The 25,047-nt window shown below is 57.6% G+C and overlaps 1 protein-coding gene across 2 annotated transcripts; it reads right to left on the reverse strand.

Moving 5' to 3' along the window:
* Window positions 1–97: 97 nt before the first annotated feature.
* Window positions 98–24,678, reverse strand: RELB (RELB proto-oncogene, NF-kB subunit). 2 transcript variants are annotated; one of them, XM_040976194.1, is made up of 12 exons: window positions 24,542–24,678; window positions 23,555–23,602; window positions 18,558–18,566; window positions 16,678–17,030; window positions 9,150–9,307; window positions 8,088–8,179; window positions 7,790–7,921; window positions 5,504–5,608; window positions 2,924–3,139; window positions 2,288–2,356; window positions 2,096–2,173; window positions 98–892 (listed from the first exon to the last, which is right to left on the reverse strand). In XM_040976194.1, exons 1-12 carry the CDS (start codon window positions 24,594–24,596, stop codon window positions 489–491), a joined length of 1,719 nt encoding a protein of 572 aa, XP_040832128.1. In that variant the 5' UTR covers window positions 24,597–24,678; the 3' UTR covers window positions 98–488. The 2 variants fall into 2 exon arrangements, with proteins under 2 accessions (XP_040832128.1, XP_040832129.1); XM_040976195.1 differs by lacking the exon at window positions 18,558–18,566.
* Window positions 24,679–25,047: the final 369 nt, after the last annotated feature.

Consider the following 25,047-nt stretch of genomic DNA (forward strand, 5'->3'; position numbering starts at 1 on the left):
GGGGCGGTGCTTGCTGTAGGACGGGGCGGGGCCTTTGGTGGGCGGAGCCGAGAGGAAACCCTTGGGGACTCCCCAAGCTGAGAAATGAGACCCCCAGGGTTCCAAAACTATCTTTATTGGGAAGACTGAAGAAACAACCGGCACCCCTCCTCCCCCCTCACCTTCGCGGCGGGGTGGGGGAGAGCTGCCCCCACCATATGTACAATCTTGTCAGAATACAGCGTGGAGGGGCAGGTGGCAGGCCCCCTTTCCCTGCGAACCCGTTTCCTTCTTTATAAAACGGGTTCCGAGGGAAACCCGGGCTTGGAAGCCCCTCACTAGCTTGGAAGACCTCCGATTCAGAAGGGGCAGGAGGTCGGAAGACTTGACCACGGGTGGCCCCAGGGGATGAGGGTGCTGGGACCCTGGTTGGGGTCTGCACGCTCCCCTACCCCCACCCCCACCACCTCCCTCCCCACCCAGCACCTCAATTCTGGCACCGCAAGGGGCTACGTGGCTTCAGGCCCTGGGGACAGAAGGCCACCCCCAAAGGCCGCCTCACGGTACTGGTTGGGGAACATGTTGCTGCCCACCAGGCTGGCTGTGCCTCCATCTCCTGGGCCTGGGGCAGAGTACGAGTCCAGTGTGAGCGGCTCAGGGCCTGGGGTCTCCCCCATCGCAGCCCCTGGACCCCCACCACCACTGCTGCCGCCACCAGCCACCACACTGGCCAGGGGCGGCTGTGGGGGCAGCAGGTCCAACATGGTAAAAAGCGAGGGGGCCCCGGGGTCGTAGGCAAAGCCGTCATCCAGGAGGTCAGGCCCCCCGGGGGGCTCCATGCCGGGTAGGGACACAGTGCCAGGGAAGAAGTCTGTGTCCGGTAGACACAGGGCCGAGGGCGAAAGGAATGTGCCTGTGGAGAGAAGGAGGGAGACGCTGGCTGGTGGTTGGAGCTCAGTGCATCGGCCCACTTGCCCTGGCCAGGCAGACCCTTCCTGCACCAGGCAGTGGGGCCTTCCCCACGAATGAGGAAGGTGAGGCAGCTTGGCAGTCCCCTTCCTGAGTGGAGAACACCCAGGCTGGGAAGTCTCCAAGCCAGAAATCTCACTATGAGCAAGCCTCTCCCACTTCCTCAAGCCCTTGACGAAACTCGGGGGCCCTGAGCTACTGCTGGTGTCAGTCGACTAAGTGTGAACTGGAATATTGGCATGATGACTGGAGCTGCAACGGTCACCTTGGACCACGAGATGGAAACTGGACCGAAAGTGCTTGGAGCTCGGATGAAACCCCTGTGATCGGGGTCTGGCAGCCCAGTCAGTCCAGCGCAAATGATATCCAGGCAGTTGACAAGTGGCACCACTGCTTCCCAGCAGGTGTCTACCCATGGCGTCCTGGGCCCTGCTCCACCTGCCTTGGTGGGGTCTCCCTCATCCCTGGGAGGTGGGCTGCTCATCCAACCGCTGAATGTTAAACTGAGGCTCCTGAGTGTTGCAAAGCTGCGAAGCTGTGAGCTCAGAGGTCAAATCTGATCTTAAAACCCCTGCCTGTGATCGGTACTCTGGAGCCCTGAGAAAGGGCAGGGGGGTTACACGTTGGAGAGCTGGGGGCATACAATGGCACATGAATGGCAGGGGCCTGGATGTCACACAATGGTCACACCTAAGACTGGCGGTTGGCGCAAGCGGAGCAGCTGGGCCGCTGGTTTCCAGTTACTGGGAAGTAGGGACCCCAGTGGGACTTCCAGCCTCCATGGAGGGCCTGAGGAAGTGGGGCAGACTCAGCAGTATGGGTGGCTGGCAGCCAGTGGGGAGCTGGCTGCCCTGGGCTAGCTGGTATGCAGTGGGAGGAGGGGACAGTGTTCTCAGAATGGGTGGTTGGCATGGAGACTTAGAGCAGCTCAGAGTTCTGGGTTGGCTAGCTCCCAGCCGCACCCCACGGGTAAACGACCGGCCCCCACTGCCCTGCGAGTGCACACATGTACACATGTCATCACTACGGAGATGAGCACCCCACCTGCTCAACTCCCCGAGACAGTGTGACCCTGGCCGAGAGGTGGCTTTTGGGGCCCTTGCTCTCTCCACCTGTAAGATGGGGGGTTTGCAGCAGTCAGACCCACCTGAGCCATGGCCAGTCAGGAACTGGTCCAGGAAGGCTGGCTTCTTCTTCCTCCGTTTGCTCTCAATGCCATGGGGGTCTAGGGGAGGGCAGAGATGAGGGACTTTGATCTGGCTGTATCTCCCCCACTCCCTAGCCTAGGGCGGGGGCAGGAGACCAGGGCCCGGGTGCGCTCACGGCAGAGGGGACACACCAGAGCTGCTGAGCTCGCCGAGGACATCCGGCATGCCCCGCTTCCGCTTCTTGTCCACGCCGTAGCTGTCTGTTCAGAAGGTGGGGAAGTCAGTAAGAAGAATTACCGCACGGGGAGCTGTTACCTGTTGGACCCTGCCCTCTCTGTGCTCCTGGGACAGCCCCAGGCGCCATCCTGCCTCCAGGCCTTGGCGCTGGCCAATCCAGCTGTGGAGGACAGATTTCCTCCACTTCTGTGGACAACTGCTCCGCCATTTTGACACCAGCCCAGCCATCCCTCCTCGAGGAAGTCTTTCCCGGCCCTCAGACTACATGAAGCCACCCTTCTGTCAGCTACCCTCATACCTGGGTGCCCCAGCTCCAGTCCCACCCACACTGGTCACCTTGTGAGGACACAGGCTGGATTGCCCAACCTCTTGCACAGGCCCATGCACCTCCTAAAGGCAGAGCCAGGGGCTGTCTTGGTCACTGCTATGTCCCCAGCACTACCAGCATGGGACAAGGCGCAAGCAGGTGCACCAAGAGGACTACATACTGCCTCCAACTCCCCCACCCAATGCCAGGAGACAGGTGCTATGGCTAAGGTCGCCCAGATGCCTGGTTCCTGGGGAGGGGTGCCATGGGGGGCCGTGGTTACCATGGTCACGGGGCAGGTAGGTGAAGGGCAGCGGCTCACTGCACACGCCGTCAGTGAGCCGCTGCAGGAAGACATTCACGGTCACAGGCTCGGCGATCTCCAGGTCCTCGTAGGGTGGGGTTTTGAACACGATGGCGATCTGGCGGTGCACGTCGGCCTGAGAGAAGTCGGCGCGGCCTTCCCAGGAGGCTGTGCTGAACACCACCGAGATGTCCTCTGGCAGGGACATGGGGGTGGCAGCTGAGCCAGGCCCGCCAGCCCCAGGATCAGCACACAAGAACACAACACTGCACAATGACTGCTGGCACTGAGTACCTACCATATGCTAGCTCTTGGTGGGCACCTATTATGTGCTGCTCATTACAGGACTAAGAAAAGGCTTATTTATTTGCAAATCAAAGGCAGGAGAGATCTACCTGGCTGTTTATTCCCCAAAGGGCCATGATAGCCAGCTGGACCAGTCCAGAGCCAGGACCCTGTGACTCTATTTGGGCTTCCCATGTGGCAGCAGTGCAGGAGTCAGGACTTAAAGTGGTACCCACATGTGAGATGCATGCATTGCAAGCAGTAGCTTAGCCTGCAACATTACAACACCACCCCCACTGAATGTTTTATGAAAGCTTTCTGTAGCATCTCATTTAAACTCTATAACTAAGAGGTAGGTAGAATTGGTAACCTCACTACATCAGGGGTCCCCAACACCACCCTGGGATGCAGGGCTGCACAAAGGGAACTCCTAGGACCCAGCCCACGCTCCAGCTCCTGGCTAGCACCTCACCAGGACCCAGCCTTGACAGAGTGGCCAAGATGCCAACCCAAGCGCCTGTATCCTGTGTCATCCCTTCTCAGAGTGCTGGGTTCAAGCCCTGGCTCCCCTTCCAAATCCAGCTTCCTGTTTACAAGTATCCTGGGAGGCAGATCAAGTACTTGGGTCCCTGCAACCCTCTTTGAAACTTGAGTTCCAAAATTTTTTTTTAAAGATTTATTTTTGTTAGAAAGGCAGACTTATGAAGAGCACTGAGAGATCTTCCATCTGCTGGTCACTCCCCAATGACAGTGCGGGGCCCCAAGGCTTTGGGCCATCCCTCACTGCTCCCCCAGGCCACAGGCAGGGAGCTGGATGGGAAGCAGGGCTGCCAGGACACGAACCACTGCACCTACAGGATCCCCACGCTTAGAAAATTTTTCAGTAGAGCCATCATGCCAGCCCCATGGCTCCTGGCTTTTAGCATGGTCCAGTTGTGGCTATAGTAATTATTTGGGGAGTGAACCAACAGATGAAAAATATCGCTTTTCCAGTCTGGCACAGTAGCCTAGTGGCTAAAATCCTCACCTTGCATGAACAGGATCCCATATGGGCACCAATTTGTGTCCCAGCTGCTCCACTTCCCTTCTAGCTCCCTGCTTGTGGCCTGGGAAAGCAGTCGAGGACGGCCCAAAGCCTTGGAACCCTGCACACATGTAGGAGCCTCAGAAGAAGCTCCTGGCTCCTGGCTTTGGATCAGCTCAGCTCCAGCCATTGCGGCCACTTGGGGAGTGAACCATCAAATGGAAGATCTTTCTCCCTTTCTCTGTAAATCTGTCTTTCCAATAAAAAGAAATCTTTTAAAAATTATCTTTTGGGCCCGGCAGCGTGGTCTAGCAGCTAAAATCCTCACCTTGAATGCGCCAGGATCCCAGGGTGCCGGTTCTAATCCCAGCAGCTCCACTTCCCACCCAGCTCCCTGCTTGTGGCCTGGGAAAGCAGTCAAGGACGGCCCAAAGCCTTGGGACCCTGCACCTGCGTCAGAGACCTGAAGGAAGTTCCTGGCTCCTGGCTCCAGATCGGCATAGCACCGGCTGTTTGGGGAGTGAACTATTGGGCAGAAGATATTCCTCTCTATCTCTCCTCCCCTCTATATATCTGATTTTGTAATAAAAATAAATCTTTTTTAAAAATAAAAATTTTCTTTCTGCTCCCTTTGCCCTGATCTGCCATTCTGCCTTTCAAACCAACAGGTGAATCTTCCCAGAACAGAATCCTCATGTTCAAGTTCTTCACATAAAATGGCACATGGTTCACACAGCAACCCTCATTCACACACACTGGGGGATGCCGCCTGACACGTGAGGCTGCAGTGAACCACGGGACAAGGTGTGCGCATGCTCAGTCCAGAGGCCTTCGCTTTTCCAACATTTCAATGCTCAGTGGGTCGAATCTGCAGACTCAAGACAACAAGCAGACAGGATAGCGGAACGGCGGGCTCCCAACGCCCTCTGCCTACCCAGCGAGCTGCAAAGTCCCGGGTGGAGGAGACTTCAACCCAGGGAGGAAGGAAGGGACTGGAGCAGGTGTAAGGGGAGCGCGGCCACCCCTGTGCCCTCTGGACTCTCCAGGGTGAAGCCTCATCCTGAAGTGTGCCTGCAACCCTCCAGCGCTAACTCAGCCACCCTAGCCCCAGCTCTGCCCACAGGACACACACACACACACACACAGGATCCGGCAAGACCACACTGCAAGTCACTGGGGGCTCCTCCGTCCTGCCCTACCCTCACCCCTCCTGGCCACCTCACCTCCCATCTGCGCATGCACACCCTCACCTTTCTGCACCTTGTCGCACAGCAGGTACAGCTCCTCGCCGCCCGTGCAAGGCCCGCTCTCCTTGTTGATCCGGCAGATGCGCAGCTCTGATGTGTTGGTGGACTCTAGCAAAAAGTGACAGATGGACACCTGTGCCATCACACCCTTGTCAAGCATCCGGGGAAGTGCCCAGGGAGGGTCTCAAAGACAAACCTGAACCATCACACCCCTTCTTGAGGACGGTCTCAAAGAGAGACCTGCAGGATCAACACGGTGGCATAGCACCCTGATCCACTGCCTACAGTGTCGGTGCCCCACATGAACCAGCTCAAGTCCTGGCTGCTCTGCTTTGCATCCAGATTTCTGCTAACACATCTGGGAAGGCAGCGGGTGTTGGTCCAAGTACCTAGGTTCCTGCACTCTCATGGGAGACATGGATGGATTTCTGGGCTCCTGGCTTTGGCTGCTCTGGCCATGTAGGGAGTGAATCAGCACTCACACGAGACATCAGCATTGCGAGCAGAGGCTTAGCGCGTTATACCACAACACCAGCCCAGGGGTGGAACCTTCTCAGGGATGTCTGAGTCTTGTCCCATTCAGAAGTCTGGGGTCTCCTTCCAGGGATCCTTCTCGCCTCAACCACAGGGATGGGGTAGGGCTGGGTCACACCCTAGCTCAGCGGTGCTCATGTGCCCCACGTGCGCCAGTAAAAGCACCACGTGTCTTTACTTATCATGGATTGGTCAGAGTGGAACAAACCACCAAAAGTAGGCCAATGAGGGGCCGGTGTGATGGCTCAATTGGCTAATCCTTTACCTAGAAGCACCAGCATCCCAAATGGGTACTGGTTTGTGTCCCAGCTGCTCCACTTCCCATCCAGCTCCCTGCTTGTGGCCTGAGAAAGCAGTCAAGGCCTTGGGGCCCTGTGTCTGTGTGGGAGACCCAGAAAAACCACCTGGCTTCAGGTTGGCTCGGCTCCATCTGGGGGAGTGAACCAGTGGACAGAAGATCTTTCTGTCTCCCCTTCTCTCTGTAATTCTGCCTTTCCAATCAAAAGAAATCTTTTTAAAAAGCAGACCAATGGGGCCCGGCGCGGTGGCGCAAGTGGCTAAGTCCTCGCCTAGCACGCCCGGGATCCCATATGGGCGCCGGTTCTAATCCCGGCAGCCCCGCTTCCCTTCCAGCTCCCTGCCTGTGGCCTGGGAAAGCAGTCGAGGACGGCCCAAAGCTTTGGGACCCTGCACCCGCGCGGGAGACCCGGAAGAGGCTCCTGGCTTCGGATCGGCATAGTATCGGCCCGTTGCGCTCACTTGGGGAGTGAATCATCGGACGGAAGATCTTCCTCTCTGTCTCTCCTCTCTGTATATCCGCCTTTCCAATGAAAAAATAATAAAAATAAATCTTTAAAAAAAAAAAAAAAAAAAAAAAGCAGACCAATGAGAGACAGCCCTGAGATTCTGAGCCCAAACACTGGACAGGAGAGAGCAGAACAGCTGCCCATGGGGCAGGATGTGAGCCCACAGCTGGCACAACTGTGGAGGGCCCTGCCTACCAGGACCGCCGTGAGGAGCACGACTGAGGGACAGAGAGGGCCAGCTGACAGCACCTAGCCCTGAGTCAGGGTGCCACCTCTCAGTGTTTCTAGTTGGTGGGACAAATTCTTCCTTTCCCTTAAGCCCATGTGAGCTGGGCTCTGTCCCAGGCACCAACTGTGCACCATCCCCTTGACCCCACCTTGGAGCAGGTGCCAGTCACTGCAGGTTGGCTAAAACACAAAGCTCCACCCTAACCCTCTCCCAAGCCCGACCCCTCCCTGGAGGAGGAAGACCCAAGTCATCTTCTTCCCAGATTCCCTTGCAGCTAGGAGCGACCATGGGACAAAACAGATGTCCACTAGGGACATCCTGGCAGCTTCCTGCTCCATAAAGGAAAAGGCTGGGTGCAGGTGTGGTAGCACCGAGGACTAAGCCACCTACTGCTTGGGATGTCCACCCCCGGGTCGGAGGGCAGGTTTGACTCCCAGCTGCTCTACTTCAGATCCAGTTCCCTGCTAAAGCACCTGGGGAGGCGGTAAAGGATGATGTAAGCTCTTGGGCCCTGCACCCGCGTGGGAGACCAGATGGAGCCCTTTGGCCCTTGAAGCCATTTAGGCAAAGAGTACACTGTTTCTCTCTCTCTGTCATTCTGCTTTTTAAAGGCATAAAGATGGTTAAACACGAAGCCACCGCCTGCGCGCCTCGCCACTCCCCACGGGGCTCCAGTCCCACAGACTTGCTGCCGACTACGGGGTCAGCAGCTGCACTCACTCTTGTCATACACGGGCTCTGACAGCACTGGTTCCATGTGGCGTAACTGCCCCTGCTGGTCCCGATACGAGGCCTGGAAGCAGATCCTCACCACGTTCATGTCCACCTCCTGGTGGTTCTTCAGGGACCCAGCTGCAAGAAGGGAAGGATACAGCCTGGAGCAGGAGCAGGGACGGGGTCGGACCTGGGCGGGACTGGGGACAGGACCAGGCCAGGAGCTAGGGCGGAGCCTGTAGGAAAGGGGCGGGCGTGATGGGGGGCCAGGACGAGGCGGAGCCAGGCGTGGAGCAGGTCTCACCATTGTAGGGATCGATGCCCAGCTGAATCTTGCGTTCGATGGCGGCCTCGATCTCCTTCTTCCTCACACACTGGATGCCCAGGTTGTTAAAGCTGCAGGAGGAGGGGCAGCAAGGCTCCTGAGGGGCTCCTGCAGTTTCAGCGGAGGAGCTGCCTCCAGGGTCTGGGGCTCTAGCCTCCCATGGGGGGTCCCCAGGAACAGGCCTTGAAGGCACCAGCCACCCAACCCCTGCCCCAACTGCGCTTACAAGGAAGAAAATGGTAGATTAAGCACTAATGAGGTTAGTGCCACCCCCAGTCTGAACTCATCAAAATAGCAGAGCTCCAAATACCCAGCGCTGACAAACTGGCAGAGAGCTTGGAACTCACAAACTGTGTGCCAGTCACATTCATTCTTTCCTCCACTATTCTCAAGCAGCTACAGCTGTGCTAGGTTCTGGGGTACACAGCAGAAAACCAAAGGGGCGGGGGAGAAACTCCTGCTCTTATAGTTTATCATTTCTGCTACATTATAAACACTGAAATGTCCAAGTGCCTGGCCTGCAACTTGCTGTCTAGGAGGGCATCCTGGGCGAGGCATGCCAGGCGGGAGGCAATGCCCAGTGGCAGTTAGCCACAGAGCAGCGGGAGCTAGCTGGGAACTCTGCAGTGCCAGACTGGGGCTTGGCGCACGGAACACAATGCAGCCAAGAAAAAGCACCGGCAGCTTCAAATATCTTGAGGAAGGATGACACGCGGCCTCACAGTTACACAAGGGCCTGCCCAGGGAGCGCAGACACACGGAGCACGTGCCTGCACACCCACAATGCATCCCAGGAAGGAGTCCACGTGGGAGGAGGCAAGGACAGGAGGGAGGACAACCCTCCCCCACCTAAGAGCTCCATGAACTAAAGCGCACCAACTGCACAGTGACGGGGAGACTGGGCGAGGCAGCTGACGTCAGTCATGTGCGCCCAAACCCTCTGGAAGTGAGGGTAACTGGGAGGCATGCGCAGTCAAGGCCCGCACTTCCCCGCTGAGGGGCTGCGGCCAGGCCGCACCCGGGGTCCCCCGGACCAGGTACCTGTGCCGGGGGCTGACGTGAGGCCGGAGGCGCACCCTGCAGACACCATCTGTGCAGTCCTTGCCCACCAGGCTGTGGGGGTGCACCCGGTGCGGCCAGTCCTTCCACACCAGGCACGCCGTCACCTCCACCTCGCGCAGCCCTGCACAGTCACGGAGCTGTGGGAACACAGGGGCTCAGGGGGGCTCCCTCGCCGACACCCCCACCCGGGTACCCCTCAGTCGCTCCCTGTGGCTGCACCAGCAGTACAGACAGGGACCCTTCAGACGCTTCTCACTTACGATCACTTACAATCGTTGGCCTCGGGATGCCTCCTACCTGCAGTTACTCATTTTTTAATTTTCTAATTTCAGAGGCATAGAGAAGTACAGAGCAATCCCATTCCCTGGTTCACTCCCCAAATTCCCACAGAGTGCACCCAGGCCCTGCCGAGCCGGGAGTCAGGAACTCAACCCAGGTGTCCCATGCGGGCAGCAGGAAGCCAGTGACAGGAGCCGTCATCTGCTCCTTCGAGAGTGAGCGCTGGCAGGGAGCTGCAGAGAGGAGCAGAGCCGGGCACTCTGCATTACCGCGAAGGCAGCTGCCTCAGCTGGTGTCTTAACCTCAGGGTTAAAGTCCCACCATTCCAGCAGAATGCACGTGGGGTGTTCATGCACAGCTGTGGACAGCTGACCAGCTCTACAGACATCTTTCTGGGGACAGGCCTAGTGGACACCACCAGACAGGCAACCAAACTCCCGGTCCCCATGCTGGGGGAGTCACACCTGTCCCCATGCTGGGGTCACACCTGTCCCCAGTGCTGGGGGGAGTCACACCTGTCCCCATGCTGGGGCCACACCTGTCCCCAGTGCTTGGGGTCACACCTGTCCCCAGTGCTGGGGGGAGTCACACCTGTCCCCATGCTGGGGTCACACCTGTCCCCAGTGCTGGGTGGGCGCCGCACCTATTTGTTCCCATGCTGGGGCAAATGGACTCAAGCCAGCTTGGCACTGTAAGTATTTTAGGTTTTAGATTTTTCCAAATTTGGGAACATCTGCATATGCATAATGAGCTCTCTTGGGGAAGGGATTCTCGTGTGTTTCAGACACTTTAGAGACAGCCTGCAGTGTGGAACTTTCCACTTGTGCCATCATGGGGGTGTTCAGATGTCTCGGTTTGGGAACATTTCAGACTCCCAGCTTGGGGATGCTCTGTGTGCTGGGAAGCAGGCATCACAGCCTCTGGGACGGCCCACCTGGGCAGGGCCTGCCTCAGACCACGGGGCAGTGGCAGAGAAGCCCTGGCACAGGGTCAGAGGTCAAACTACCAGGCAGTGACAGCAATACAAGACAGCCACTGCATTTTATGGCAGGTGACATCACAAGTTTTTCATTTGTTTTGATATACAGAGAGGAGGAGAGACAAAGAGGAAGATCTTCCATCTACTGATTCACTCCCCAAGTAGCTGCAATGCTCAGAGCTGTACCTGTCCGAAGCCAGGAGCCAGGAGCTTCTTCCAGGTTTCCCATTCAGGTGCAGGGTCCCAAGGCTTTGGGCCATCCTCGATTGCTTTCTCTCTTCCTGCTCTGGCTGCCATGGGCACTTGGGGAATGACCCAGCAGATGCAAGGTCTGCTCCTCTCTGTAACCCTACCTTTCAAGTCTTCTCTCCTAAAAAAAGATTAACTTTTATTTCTTTCTTTTTCTTTTTGCTATTAGTCATTTAATGCAATTCTTCCTACAAAATTCAGAACTTGCAAAGTGAGTTCCCTATGTTAGAGCAACAGCAGATCACAGCTGGCTGAAGAACTCGAGTTTTGACAGCATCTGTGAATCCATAGGCTTCTGGTCAACCTCGCGCTGCTCTGTCACCTCTGATCTCTGCTTTGTGTTAAAGATCTGCCCTGCGTGAGTCTGGAGCTGCTGCAGCTGCAGCTTCTAGAAATAAGCAGAGGGTGCTCGGGAATTTTCTCACCGCTGATGCCAATTTTAGCAGAGGTGGTGATGCCAGATTCTTGGTGGGGTTTGTGTAGAGGAGTGTGACGGAGCTAACAGGTGCAGCCACAGGAACAGACTGGCTCGGCTGCCACAGGAGCTGCATCCCTTCACCGTTGGGAGCCCGGCGAGGACTGCCAGGATGGCCCGCAGGTTCCTCACAGGCCGACCCAAGGGCTTGCACAGCTCTCAAGGAGACAGTATCCAGGCATCCTGCGGAGCTTAACCACCCTGAGGACACCCTGCTCGTCACCATCAACCGGTCTGTGACCGCAGCAAGGGCCCGCTCCTGCTCTTTAGTCCTGGACACGGGAGCCCAGTGCTTCCTCTCGGACAGGTCAGCCGGGCCGCGGGGCAGGCTGGGGTCCTTCCAGTTCCTCCTGAGGACAGGCTTCCTGCTGCCGCCGAACCTCCCCTGCTCAGGCTTTTGTTCCTGAGGTTCTTGTTGTCTGGGGTGCAATGGCTCAGTGACTAATCCTCATCTTGCAAACACCAGGATCCCAAATGGGTGTTGATTTGTGTCCCAGTTGCCCCACTTCCCATCCAGCTCCCTGCTTGTGGCTTGGGAAAGCAGTCGAAGGTGGCCCAAGCCTGAACCCCTGCACCCAGGTGGGAGACTAAGAAAAGGCTCCTGGCTCCTGGCTTTGGATCAGCTCAGCTCTGGTTGGTGTAGCCATTTGTGGGGTGAATCAGCAAACAGAAGATCTTTCTGTCTATCTCTCCTCTCTGTAAATTTGACTTTTCAATAAAAAATACATAAATCTTTATTTAAAAAAAAAAAAGATGAGAAAGAACTAAAGGCCACTATTTTTTATTTATTTGAAAGGCAAACCTACGGAGCGAGATGGAGGAAGGTCCATCTGCCGGTTCACTCCCTAAGTGGCTGCAATGGCTGGGACCAGGCCAGGCTGAGCTCAGGAACCTTATCTGGGTCTCCCAACAGGGTGCAGGTCCCAAATACTCCACTGCTTTCCCAGGCACATCAGCAGGGAGCTGGATGGGAATGGAGCAGGCAGGACTCCAGCCAGCGGCTGTATGGGAGGCTGGTATCTTAGCCAGATAGGCCACAATACTGGTCAGAAATAAACAAACCATTAAAAAATAAATAAATAAATAAATTTAAAATAAACTCGGGCTTATACAGAACACCATAAGCAAGGTATTTAGGTAGTACTGCCCTCTAGCGACCATATAAGGAAGTACAGTGACTTTGACACGACCAGAGATGTGAGCCAGCTGGGAGTTCCAGGGACAGGGCCACACAACCTGCCTGTCAGGGCTCATGAGGACTCAGAGCCGACAACTTTTTATCTCTGAGAGGTCACACGGAATCGTGGGCCTTTTGCATGGAGTCAGCCCGACTTGGCACCAAACCCAGGCACTGTGGTTTGTGTCATCTTCCTGTGCTGGTCACTGGCTATCAGCAGACACACAGGAACCAGTGTGGGGCGGCAGTGGGCTTAGCCACCCCTTGTGATGCTGCCATCTCATGTCATTGGATGGGTTCAAGTGCCAGCTGCTCTGCTTCCGATCCAGCTTGCTGCTAACGCGCCTGGGAAAGCATCCGGGGCCCAAGCGCCTGGGCCCCTGCCAGCCATGTGGGAGATCTGGAGGCAGTTCCAAGCTCTTGGCTTCAGCCCAGCCCAGGCATGACTGCTGCAGCTGCCATTTGGGGAGTGACCAGCAGATGGAAGATCTTTCTCATCCTCTTTCTTTGTCATGCCACCTTTCAAACAAGTCAGTAAGTCCATCTTTAAAAAATAAGTAACCAGGCAAGTGCCAGGCCCACAGAGACATGCAGCATTTGCTATGTGCCCCGGGCAGGTGCCTCGCCCTCTCCTAGCCTCAGTGTCCTCCTGGGGACAGACTTGGAGACAGGCACATCGTACCCCAACCCTGCAGTCACAGCCAGAGCAAGCGCCTGCAAAGACTCAGGAACACAATGTTCAGGAGACAGGCCCAAGCACAGAGCAGCCTCCAGGCACCTGTTGATGATCAGCAGTACACACAGCCTGACCATCCCTCACAGACGTGCCACCCCACACCTCGTCCCTTGATGGCAAGAGAACAAGAAGGCCACAGTGTCCCTGCTGGGGTCACCATTGGCCCAGAATTCTGTCTTCTTTTCAGCCAAGTCTGGGTCATGAACGGCAAGGCCGACGGAAGGCACCTGACATTGCACACAGCACCGGAGCCTAGGGTGGCCAGGAAACAAGCTGAGAACAGAATCAGCAGCTACCGGGGAACATTCTGGGGCCAAATGTGCCAATCAGAAAACAACTTGGGGCCAGTGCTACGGTGCAGCTAAAGCTACCACGGGTATCCTCTCTGGGTGCCAGTTCAAGTCTTGGCTGCTCCCCATCTGCTACACCTCCCTGTCAACGCAAGGGAAGGCAGTGGAAGACAGCCCTGGGGCTTGGGCCCCTGGGTGCGGTTCCAGGCTCCTCCCTTCAGCCTGGCCAAGCCCTGGTGCCTGCAGGCATTTGGGAGGTGAACCAGTAAATGGTCCCTCTCTCTCCCTCTCTGTTTCTCTCTTTCAAATCAGTCATTTAAAACACCACCTCCTATCAGATAACATGTGGGTGAGGTCGCAGCCTTGTCTCTGCCATCCTGTTACACCTTGGAGAACTGCCCTTGGCCTCAGACACACACCTAGATGTGAGCATCCATGAACAACACCCAGCTCCAGCAGGGGAGCGGTCAGTCAGCCCAGCAGTGAGCACTCCCGCCCCCAGCCCTAGCTTCCGGCTGGAGGAGCACATCATGGAGGAGGGAGTGACCTGGGGTTCCCATCTCGCATATGGAAGACAAGGATGGAGTTACCAGCTGGGGCTGGCTCAGCTGCCATTGTGAACATTTGGAGGGCAAACCAGCTGACTCTCAAAAAACTAACAAAAAAAAGGGGGGTATGCGTTCAATGAGTGAGCAAGCGAGCAAAAGTGGGGATGGGAAGAGAGCTCAAGTAGAGGGACCAGGGTGCAGGCACAAGCAGGGAAAGCTGAGGCCTCAGGTAAGCAGCAGGTGCCCTGCCAAGGAAGCGACAGCACAGGCAGAAGCTCAGTGGCTGAAGGCAGCTGCGTGGGAAGTGGCTGCAGGGAAGGAACCCAACGCTGGCAGGCGAAGGGGCCGGGGAGAAGGGAGGCAAGGAGAGGGCAGCAGACATGTGATGGGTCAAGATACCACTGGCCACCCCCAATGAGCAGGCGTAGGAAGCTGGAGCCCAGGGAAGAGGCCTGGGGGCTGAGGGGCTGCAACTCGAGTTTCCCTGGGCTGGGCGCAACGGACACACAGCTTCAGCTCAGTAACACCCAGAGTTCCGCCCACATGGGAGACCCCCTCAGGACTGGAGAAAAACCTGCTGGGTAATCCCCCTCCAAGGTGTGGGGTGAGGAAAAGCCATCAAGTTCCCTTTCCCCAATGATTCCCCTTCTAGAAGTTACTCAGGGGACACAGGAGAAAGAAGCGGTGGTTAAACCGTGCTGTTCTCCGCAGCCCTGCTTGTGAGAGCGAGAGACGGGAAGCCAGCGTCCTTGCGTCCACCAACTGAAGAGTTGCCCAGGAGAGGGCCACCCGCTCACATGATGCAGTGCGATGCTGGGCAGGTGCTGTGGTGCAGCAGGTTAATCCACCAGCTGAGACGCTGGCATCTCTTATGAGCACTGGCTCCCAGTCCCGGCTAATCCACCTCCAATCCACTAAGGAATCTGGCAGAGCAGCAGAAGACACCCCAGCGCTTAGGCTCTTGCACCCATGTGGGACACCAGGGTGGCATCCGAGGCTCCTGGCTTTGGCCTGGCCCAGCCTCGGTCACTGCACCCATTTGTGGAATGAACCAGTTGACGAAGATCTTATTGTCTCTCTCTGTGTAACTCTGCCTTTGAAACAAATAATGTTTCACACGTAATTGCCTAGAAATAACTGTAATTAAAAATAGCTTAGGGAGGGCCTGGCGTGGTGGCCTAGCAGCTAATGCACTCGCTTTGCACATGCCAGGAACCCATAAAGGTGCCAGTTCTAATCCCGGCAGCTCCACTCAACATCCAGCTCCCTGCCTGTGGCCTGGGAAAGCAGTCGAGGACGGCCCCAAAGCCTTGGGACCCTGTACCCGCGAGGGAGACCTGGAAGAGTTCCTGGTTCCTGGCTTCTTATCGGCTCAGCTCCGGCCATTGCAGCCATTTGGGGAATGAATCAGCTCATGGAAAGATCTTTCTCCCTGCTTCTCATTCTCTTTGTAAATCTGACTTTCTAATAAAAAGAAATACATCTTCAAAAATATCTAAAATTATGTTTATTTTCATTTATCTGAAAGCCAGAGCAATGGGGAGAGGCAGAGAGAGCCAGCAGGATCATCTGCCGGTTCACTTCCCAAGTAGGAGCAGCTGTCAGGCCGGTGCAGGCAAGAGCCAGGAATCCATCTGCGTCTCCCGGGGGTGTTTGGGCCCAGCACTTGGGCCATCCTCTGCTCTCTCTGAGCTGCCTTAGCAGGGAGCTGGATTAGAATCAGAGCTTCAGCAGCTCTCCCGTTTGGGATCTGGTTTCCCAGGCAGCGTTAGCGAGCAGCACACGGCACACGCCCCCCTCCCCAGGAGCGTTAGTACAGCGCGTACGCAGTTCTACGCCTCAGTGGGTGTTTCCTGGGCCGCTGGTGCACCTCCGCGGGTGTTTCCCGGTTACTGGTGTACCTCCGCGGGTGTTTTTTTGGGGTTACTGGTGTACCTCCGCGGGTGTTTTTTGGGGTTACTGGTATAACTCTGTGGAAACCGCCTCAGCAACGCCCTGAGAACGCTTTCACTTTGCAACTGCTCTGTACGCATGCGTGGGCGGCTGTGCTCGCACACCTCCCCGCCCGGATGCACCTGTCACATCTGCCTGCTTACCCAGCCAGTTCCCTCCCTACCGAGCCACACTGACCATGCCAGTGCTAGATTAACTCACCAAGGCTGCGAGGGGAAGGCGATGCCTCCCTGCTCCCACCCAAACGCAGCACTGCTCCAAGACAAACTAGAAGCGGCAGGGTGGTGGCGGACGGTGCTACTGTCTACAATTCCCAATTCCCTTATGGGTGCCAGTTCCTGTCCCGGCTGCTCCACTTCCCATCCAGTTGCCTGCTAATGTGCATGGCAAAGCAGTAGAGGATGGCCCAAGTGCTTGGGTCCCAGTACGCATGTGGGAGGCCCAGATGAGGAACCTGACTGTGGCCTGGCCATTGCAGCTACTTAAGTGTTCAGGGGTTGAACCAGCAGATGAAAAGTCTCTATTTCTCTCTCTCTGTCTCTGTAACTCTGTATTTAAAGTAAAAATAAATAAACGTTTTTTTAAAAAATTGTCTAGGAGTAGCCAGGCCAGGCCTCAGTGGGAGGAGCACCCTCTCCCCTGCACTCAGCATCCTATTAAAACCCAGAGAGCTCCAACAATGCGTGTCCAGCTTCCGCAGCCCTGGCCAAGCGCCTTCAAGGCCCCTCCGTCTTTTCATCCCTGGGGCCAGGTGAGCCGGCCACCCCTAAACGCTAACCGCCATCCCCAACTCAACCCAGTGCACAGGCGCCCCGGCCCACCTCGATGGCCGGCAGGGTCTTGCTGGCCTCCGTGCTGCTCTCCCCCAGGATACTGCCGGCCGAGCGACCCTCGCACTCGTAGCGGAAGCGCATGCCGCGCTGCTTCGGCTGCTCGGTGATGACCAGGTGTGGCCGCGGGCCCGGGCCCGGCGTGGGGGGCAGCAGCCGGCCGAGCTGGCAGCCCCAGGGCGGTGGTGGGGGCGGCGGGGTGGCTGGAGGGACCGGGGCACCCAGGGTGACGGTGCTAAGCGTGGTGGACCCCCGGGACACCATGCGGATCGACCCCTCGACCAGGCCGTGCGACGCCCCCTCCAGGCCGAAGCCGTTCTCCTTGATGTACTCGTCAATGATTTCTGCAGGAAAAGCAAACGCAGCCTGGTGACGCCCGAGCCATGGTGTCTGACCCGAGCCAGGCCCAGCAGAGCCACCCGTGTGCGGCTGGCTGGATTCCTGCCTCCTCCAGCCTCCCCGGCCCCTAGCCCAGCTAACACTCCCGCATCCGCCCGGTTGGCCACCTCCAGCTGGACAAAGGCCAGGACACGACCCCCAGGTGCCCTGCCTGTCTCACCCTGTATACTGGCAATCACAGCCACTCTGGCCCACGTGTGCCCACCTGGGATGCCACCCCCCTGGTGCAGAAACAGAAAGGACCACCTCCACCTGCCTGACATGTCCAGCTCAGCCTCCACTATGCAGTCCCACCTTCCTGCCTCTCTCCAACCCGCTGCAGTCTGCCCCCACTCTCCACCTAACACCCTCCTGTGAACACCCCACCCCACCCCCAGCCATCAAAACCAATGTCATCCCCACATAAATCCTTCCCTGAACTTCTCTGGTCTCAGAAAAGACAGGACAAGGTGTTGTGGGCTAAGGAGTTGATTAGCACTCCTTAAGCTGAGCCTCTACAGGAAATGGGCTTGGGGTTAGTAGCTCCTGGTCCATTCAGACTCATTAGCATCCTATTGTTCTGTTAAAGGGCTTGGGGGAAGAGCATATAAGGCCTAATAAAGGGAGGCCGAGAGAGACTTCGACCTTCCACCATGACTGGTCTCCCCTTGGTGCTTCATCCCCAGACCCTCGCGGTGTCCACCTTACTGGCTCTGCTGGCCAGAACGATGAGGGGAGACAGGGTTGCGGTGCAGTGGGTTAAGCCTCTGTCTGTAATGCTGCATCCTGTATGGGCACTCGGCACACAGTCCAGCTCGCTGCTAATGTGCCTAGGAAAGCAGCGGAGGACGGCCCAAGTCCCTGGCTTGGGCTCCTGGAAGACCAAGTGAACTTCCTGGTCCTTGCTTGTTGTAACCACTTGGGGAACAAACCAGTGAATGGATGGTCTCTCTCTCTGTTGCTCCTTCTCGCTGTAATCCTGACTTTTAAATAAATAAGGGAACAAAACCTCACCCCTTCCCTGGGCCATGGATCCCTAGGCTAAGCAGCTGTCCCAACCGCTCCTTCTGCCCTAGCCTCTCCTGTTCCTTGCCCCCACCCTGCCTGACCCCGGGCCCTTGTCCCTGTCTTGTCCCGGGCCCTCCCTCTGCCTGTTCCCTGCTGTCCCACCTGGCCAGCACCGGCTTCCTCGCTCAGACACCAGCCCTCAGCTTTCTTTCTCGCCCCACCCCGTGTGCTCAGCCCACCACGGCCCTAGCTTCCCCAGCTGCTGCTTTCCCTGGTGACAGCATGGACTCCAGCAAAGCATGGATGAGCCCCTGTGGCCTAGCACAGTGCCCGGGACTGACAGGGGCTGGCGCCCACCTGCCACCCCCATCCCACCACAGTCCTGGAAGCCACACACCGTGAGGACCCCTCCCCTTGTCATCAGACAAGACCCCATCCGGGAACCCCTTGGCCTCCCAGTGGCGCACCTGCCTGGTAGTACTCACCCAGTTCATCTGTGGAGGGAAGAGAAAGAGACACGTGAGCTCCAGGAAGTGATCAAGGCTTGGTCCCCAGCCCTGTCCCCCGGAAGCCCTTCCCCAAGCTCCGACTTAGGGAACCCTTGCCTCGGACCCAGAGCAGCGTCAGGCTAGGCCCCCTCCCTGGCCTCCCATCAGCCACTGGGGTGAGGGTGCCAGTGCCTGGTGTTCTAACAAATGCTCGGGCCAGGGGTCTAGGAAACACCTTTGGAAAAATCCAAGCTCCTATTCCCAAGCAAACAAAGCAAGCTGCTTCCCTCCAAGACCAGCAGCAACCTCTCAGGGTGACCCCTCTCCCAGGTGCAACCCTAGACCCACAAAGTCACTGGCTGGTGTCTGAGGATCCCCATAGGCCGATGAGACTGCGGCGGTAGGCTGCTGCACATGCTGGGCCAGGCCCCGGAAGCGGCCGCCCACAATCCTGGCTCGGGCTCTGCTTTTCGAGGGAGGAGTGACAGGAACTCCGGGTCTTCAGGAAAGCCCCCGGTCACCTTCCTGGGAAGACTCAGCCCTGCCCGGGCAGCGGAGAAACCAAAACCAACCTCCTGTCATGTCCCAGGCAGCACGGGAAAGCCCAGAGAGGCCGGGCGGCCTGGCGACAGACACACAGCAGGGGCAGCCGGCCAAGCGGGCCACAGGTCCGTCCCCGGGCAGCCTGTGCTGGCCACCGGGCAGCAGGCCTGCCCGCTTCCCTGCGCCCGCGGGGAGTGGCTTGTGAGCCAGACCTTTGCTCTGGGAAAACAGCTTCACCACATCCTTATCTCGGGTGATCGGAGTGGCTAGAAGGGTGCCAAGTCCCCATGTGGCAAACGGGGAGACTGAGGCTGAGACAGGATGGGGACTCGGCTCAAGGTCACGAGCACGGCCAAGTTTGGCTTGCTTCAACCTGCAAACTCCTTCCTGCAAATAACCTGCGTGAACACAGAAGCCCCCAGACCAGCTCAGTTGAGTCTGGGCCTTCGAGAAAGTTCTAGGCTACACAGGCAGAGGGAGACGGAGTTCTGGGTGCAATGCCTGAAACTCTGGCCTGACGGCCTCCATTCAAATCCTGTTGTGTGGCCAGAGGCCCCCTTCTGAACCTCTTTGGTGCCTCGGTTTATCTCTAAAATGGGCACACTAATACTGCTCATCTCATTGGGCTGAAATAGCTCAAACAGACCTGAGACAAAGTAGCTGCCAGCTTAATGACAGCTGCTCCTGGGCAAGGATTAGGGCTTTGGGTAAATCCCTTCCCCTCCCTGGGTCTTGGTTTGCCTGTCTGTAAAATGGGAACATTGGGGCCCAGTGCGGTGGCGCAAGTGGTTAAGGTCCTCGCCTTGCACGCCCGGGATCTCATATGGGCGCCGGTTCTATTCCGGCGGCCCCACTTCCCTTCCAGCTCCCTGCCTGTGGCCTGGGAAGGCAGTCGAGGACGGCCCAAAGCTTTGGGACCCTGCACCCGCGTGGGAGACCCGGAAGAGGCTCCTGGTTTCATCGGCATAGCATTGGCCCGTTGCGCTCACTTGGGGAGTGAATCATCGGATGGAAGATCTTCCTCTCTGTCTCTCCTCTCTGTATATCCGCCTTTCCAATAAAAAATAAATCTTTAAAATGTATTTTTTTTAAATTTATCTATGTATTTGAAAAGCAGAATCACAGAGCAAGAGAAAGAAATAGAGAAGCCTTCCGTCCTCCGGTTCACTTCTCAACGGCCGCAGTGGCCGAGCGGGGCCAGAGGGAAGCCAAGAGCTTCATTCATGTGAGTCTCCTAGCTGGATCAGAAGTGGAGCAGCCATGACATGAGCCAGCACACTTATTTATGGGATGCCAGCATTGCAAGCAGCAGTTTAACGCGATGTGCCACGATGCCAGCATTGAGAAAGCGAGCTTCCATCTGCTGCTTCATGCCCCAAATGGCCACAACAGTTAGGGCTGAGCCAGGCTGGAGCCAGGAGCCAGGAACTCCACGGCACCCCTATGGGATCCTGGTGCATACAAGGTGAGGATTTAGCCACCAGGCTATTGTGCCAGGCCCTCTCTCTCTTTCACTCTTCCAGACAAGTAACTCAATATATCTAAGAACAAGGCGTTCTGAGTTTCCAAGTTAACACAAAGACCGGGTCTCCCCACTCTTGACCCTTCAAAAATGTCCTTTTCCACATAGGGCATACCGGGAACTTCCTTTCCTTATTCAAAGCTCTGATCAAATAGCAATGCCCAACACACATGCACACACACCATCTCCCAGGCAGCCTTGCCACCAGCAAGCTGCATCCGTGGGAAGAGCTGTGTGAGCAGGCAGGCAGCCATGCAGCGGCTACCTCAGGACCTTAGCACACACCTCCTATGCCTCCTACGTCTCCACCTCCTATGTCTTTCCCTTCAGAGCTCTGCTCCCGGACAGGTCACCCTGGGGCCACTGCATCCAAGGCAGACCCCAGGCACCCCGCTCTAGGGGCTTGGAAACGAGGCCCCTTCAGTTCATGCTTTCCATGGCACACACAGTGGCATCTTTGCCCATTTATCACTAACACGCAGGAGCTGGAGAACACATCTGTCCCCTCCTCCTTGTCCTGTCCCCAGGCTCTGCAGGGCCCAGCCCACAGGAAGGAAGGGAGCTGTCATTATCCCTCCAGCTTCCTCCCTGGGTCTCCTGTCCCCACACTGCTATTAAATATCAGGAACCCCAGAGTTTCTACGTGGTTCCTATCACATTTTAAGATCCCATATGTTTGCCTCCCCTAGCAGGTAGGGATGGGACTGCCTCGCTCATGGCCGGGCCCTTAGCAGTGCCCAGCACAGGAACAGGTCCAGAATAGGCACTCAGTAAATATTTATTGAATGGGTAATATCACAAATCACTCTCACTGGATGGGTACTGCTGTTGTGGCCCATCGGGTTACCACCTGCAATACTGCATCCCATAATAGTACTGGTTGGCGTCCCAGCTGCTCTGCTTCTGCACCAGCCTCCTGCTCATGCACCTGGGAAGGCAGCAGAAGATGGCCCCAAGCTTGGGCCCCTGCCAGCCACAGGGGAGACCCGGATGAAGTTCCTGGTTCCTGGCCTTGGCCTGGCTAAGCTCTGCCTGCTGGAGTCATTTGGACCCAACAGACAGGAACTCTCTCCCTCTCTCTTCATGGTTCTGCCTTTCAAAAAAAAAAATAGATTAAGCAATCTTGGTCCCGGCACAATGGCTCAGTGGTTACATGCTTGCCCTGCATCAGTCAGGATCCCATACAGACGCTGGTTCATGTCCCGGCTGCTCCACTTCCCTTCAAGCTCCCTGACTGTAGCCTGGGAAAGCAATAGAGAACAGCCCGGAGCCTTGGGACCCTGCACCCATGTGAGAGACCCAGAAGAAGCTCCTGACTTCAGATTAGCTCAACTCCGACAATTGTGCCACTTGGGGAGTGAACCATGGACAGATCTGTCTTTCCTCTGTAAATCTGCCTTTCTGATAAAAATGAATAAATAAAAAAAAACCTTCAAAAAAGATAACAATACATGATGCTATCAATGCTATCATTTGAAAGCAAGAGCTCTGCCTAGGACCCTCTGAGTCAGCCCTGGGGCTCTGCCTGTCAGCAGGCACACACAGGGACCTTGTCACACCCAGGCAGCACTTCTTGGGTCCAGCCCGACTCCGCCTCTAAGAGAGGCCCCACCCAGCCAAGCGTGGTCTCTGGGTACCGGTACCTAGGGCGACAGGATTCCTGCACCTTCCAGGTCCCAGCAAAGGGACGTGGGAGACAATGTGGTCATTTGGCCAAGATCGTCCATTTCCTTGGGCCCCACTGGACGGCAGTTGAGGGAGCTGACACACTAGCAGTTCTCAGCGTCTCAGAGAAATGCTAAAAGGGGCCGGGGAGATGTTCAACTGGTCAATCCTCTGCCTGCAAGCAGCAGCAGCCCATATGGACACCAGCTCATGTCCCAGCTGCACTGTTTCCCACCCAGCTCCCTGATGTGGCCTGAGAAACCAGTCAACAACAATCCAAAGCCTTGGACCTGCACCCGCGTGGGAGACTCAAAAGAAGCCCCTGGCTCCTGGCTTTGGATCGGCTCAGCTACGACCACTGTGGCCATTTGGGGAGTGAACCATTGGATAGAAGATCTTCCCCTCTGACTCTCCTTCTCTGTAAATCTAATCTTCCTTTCAAATAAGAATAAATAAATCTTTTACTTATTTTTTAAGATTTATTTATCTTTACTGGAAAGTCAGATGTAGAGAGGGAGAGAGAGAGGAAGATCTTTCTTGCATTGATTCACGCCCCAAGCGGTCATAACGGCTAGAGCTGAGCTGATCTGAAGCCAGGAGCTTCTTCCGGGTCTCCCACATGGGTGCAGGGTCCTAAGGCTTTGGGCCACCACTTATTGCTTTCCCAGGGCACAAGCAGGGAGCTGGATGGGAAGTGGGGCTGCCAGAATATGAACTAGGCCCGTATGGATCCTGGTGCATGCAAGGCAAGAACTTTAGTCACTAGGCTATTGCACCAGGCACAAAAACAGTTTCTTTAAACTTTGGAACTGGTATAGACTGGTGCTCATTGTTACATGGTTACTTCTACGCCAATGATCCTGAAGGCTCACTAAGCCTTCCTGTGTGTTCGACACAGCTGTGAAAGACTCATTGAGTCCTCTCCATCCCCCTAGAAGAGGCACCAGCAGCGTGCCCATCTTACAGATGAGGCAAACTGAGGCCTGGGTGGGAGAGGAGAGTCACCTGGTCGAGATGAAGGCGGCACCAGCATGTAACCCCCAACTTCAGAGTCAGGGTGTCAACCACAGACAGAGCTCCTTTTTCAGCACCAATAGGCCACTGGCACTCCCATCAACGCCCCTGCTGTCGCAGAGGGAAGGGACACTGGAGAGTGGGTGTCCATCAGCAGAGAGCCCCGGGAACTGCCACATGCCTGGCCCCGAGCAGCCCCACCTGCAAGCGCCAGAGGTAAGATGAACCAGGGCCATGGAGCGCTGCTCACCTGAGCTCCTGTGAACGGCGAGAGACAGCGAGGAGAGGTCAGTGGACCCTGCGGAGAGCGGGGCCTGTGTCAGCACCGGAAGGAGGGCAGCCGGGGGACCGGGGCATCCCTCTGCTCGCCCGCCCCCTGGACCCAGAGCCCTCCCCCTCGCCACCAAAACGCCCGGGCCATCTTCTTCTTCCTGGGCTTGCATCCTTGGCCTCAGCCTCCAGCCTACTCCATCTCCCCTTTAGATCGGGCCTTGAAGACCCTTGCCAAGCTCAGTGACCCAAGTCCCCGCGCCCTTCTTTCTCACAGGATTACTGTCAGGGACAAGTTGTCCCCAACTTCTCCCTCTGGAGGCAAAGGTCACTCACCCTGGGTTCTCTACGTCAGACCCCGACCTTCTGCTTTTACAACAGGCTCCGCCCCTCAGCATCCTCAGACCCGGCTCCTGCCACGCCACGCCCCTTGGGCTTCTGGCCACGCCGCGCCCCGCCCCTCGGGTCCAGGCCCCGCCCCTCAGCCCCTCACGCCAGGCTTCCTCCTCAGAGTTGGGCCACGCCTCACCCCGCCCCCTCGGGTCAAGACTCCGCCCCTCAGCTCCCCGACCCCTCAGACCCGGCTTCCTCCTGGGGCGGGCCCCGCCCCCTTGGGTCCCTGGCCCCGCCCCCTCTGGCCCAGGCTCGGGTACGGCTTCCTTCTGGGCGCAGGGCCCCGCCCCCTTCCCTCGCTCAGACTCCGCCCGCTGCGGCCAGGCCCCGCCCCCCTCTTCGCCTCAGGCTCAGGCCCCGCCCCCTTCTCACTCCTCCGTGGGACGCCTCGCCTGAGCCTTCGGCCGGACCCCTCACCATCCCGGGCCGCCCGAGCCGCCCCACGTCCCGCAGAGCCCCCCGAATCCCGCAGACCACCCGGGAGCCCTCGCACAGCCCCCTGCACACACACACACACACAGTCTCCCCCAGCGCCCACCCCGCCTGCTCGCCCCCGGCCCTCGGCTCCGCTTACCCAGGCCCCCCAGCTCCGACGCGGCGGTCGTTCTGGCGACGCGGCGGCTCGGCATGGCCCGGGCCGTGAGCTCCCCGCGCGCGGCGGAGAGCGCGAGGCGGACGAGCGGCGCAGGGCCGAGGCCGCAGGCGGGGCAGGACGCGCGGCGCCCGGGGCTGCGGGGGGCGCCGGGCCGGGCGGGCGGCGGGCGGGGGCGGGGCGGCGGAATTCCCCGGCGCCGCCGGCCCGCGCGCCCATTGGCTCGCGCCCCGTCGTGACATCACGGCAGGGGAACGGGAAAACCCCCACACGTCACGTGACCGCGGGGGCGGGGCCGGCCGGGAAGGGGAGGCTGGGCGCTGCGCTGGAGTGGGGGTGCCGAGGCGGCCTCGCTGCCCCTGGTCTCTCCTGGAGGGGGGACACTCTCACCCTAGAAACAGGCCGACCCCCACTTGGTGGGCCTGCTGCTTCTCAGGCCGTTAGGGCGGCAGAGGGCTGCAGAGCGGGGCCAGGGCGTCAAGCCAGCT

Source organism: Ochotona curzoniae, unplaced genomic scaffold (assembly GCF_017591425.1).
Source record: "Ochotona curzoniae isolate NIBS_2020 unplaced genomic scaffold, NIBS_Ocur_1.0 contig_2699, whole genome shotgun sequence".
Taxonomy (NCBI): Eukaryota; Metazoa; Chordata; class Mammalia; order Lagomorpha; family Ochotonidae; genus Ochotona; species Ochotona curzoniae.

What these genes read in the sequence shown, in the direction of transcription:
- RELB (XM_040976194.1), bottom strand. Translation starts at nt 24,596, where the DNA reads ATGCCGAGCCGCCGCGTCGCCAGAACGACCGCCGCGTCGGAGCTGGGG. An exon ending in GTCGGAGCTGGGGGGCCTGG is followed by an intron (nt 23,603 to 24,541) that starts GTAAGCGGAGCC and finishes CGCTCTCCGCAG; the next exon opens with GGTCCACTGACCTCTCCTCG. An exon ending in GGGCATCGATCCCTACAATG is followed by an intron (nt 7,922 to 8,087) that starts GTGAGACCTGCT and finishes CCCTTCTTGCAG; the next exon opens with CTGGGTCCCTGAAGAACCAC.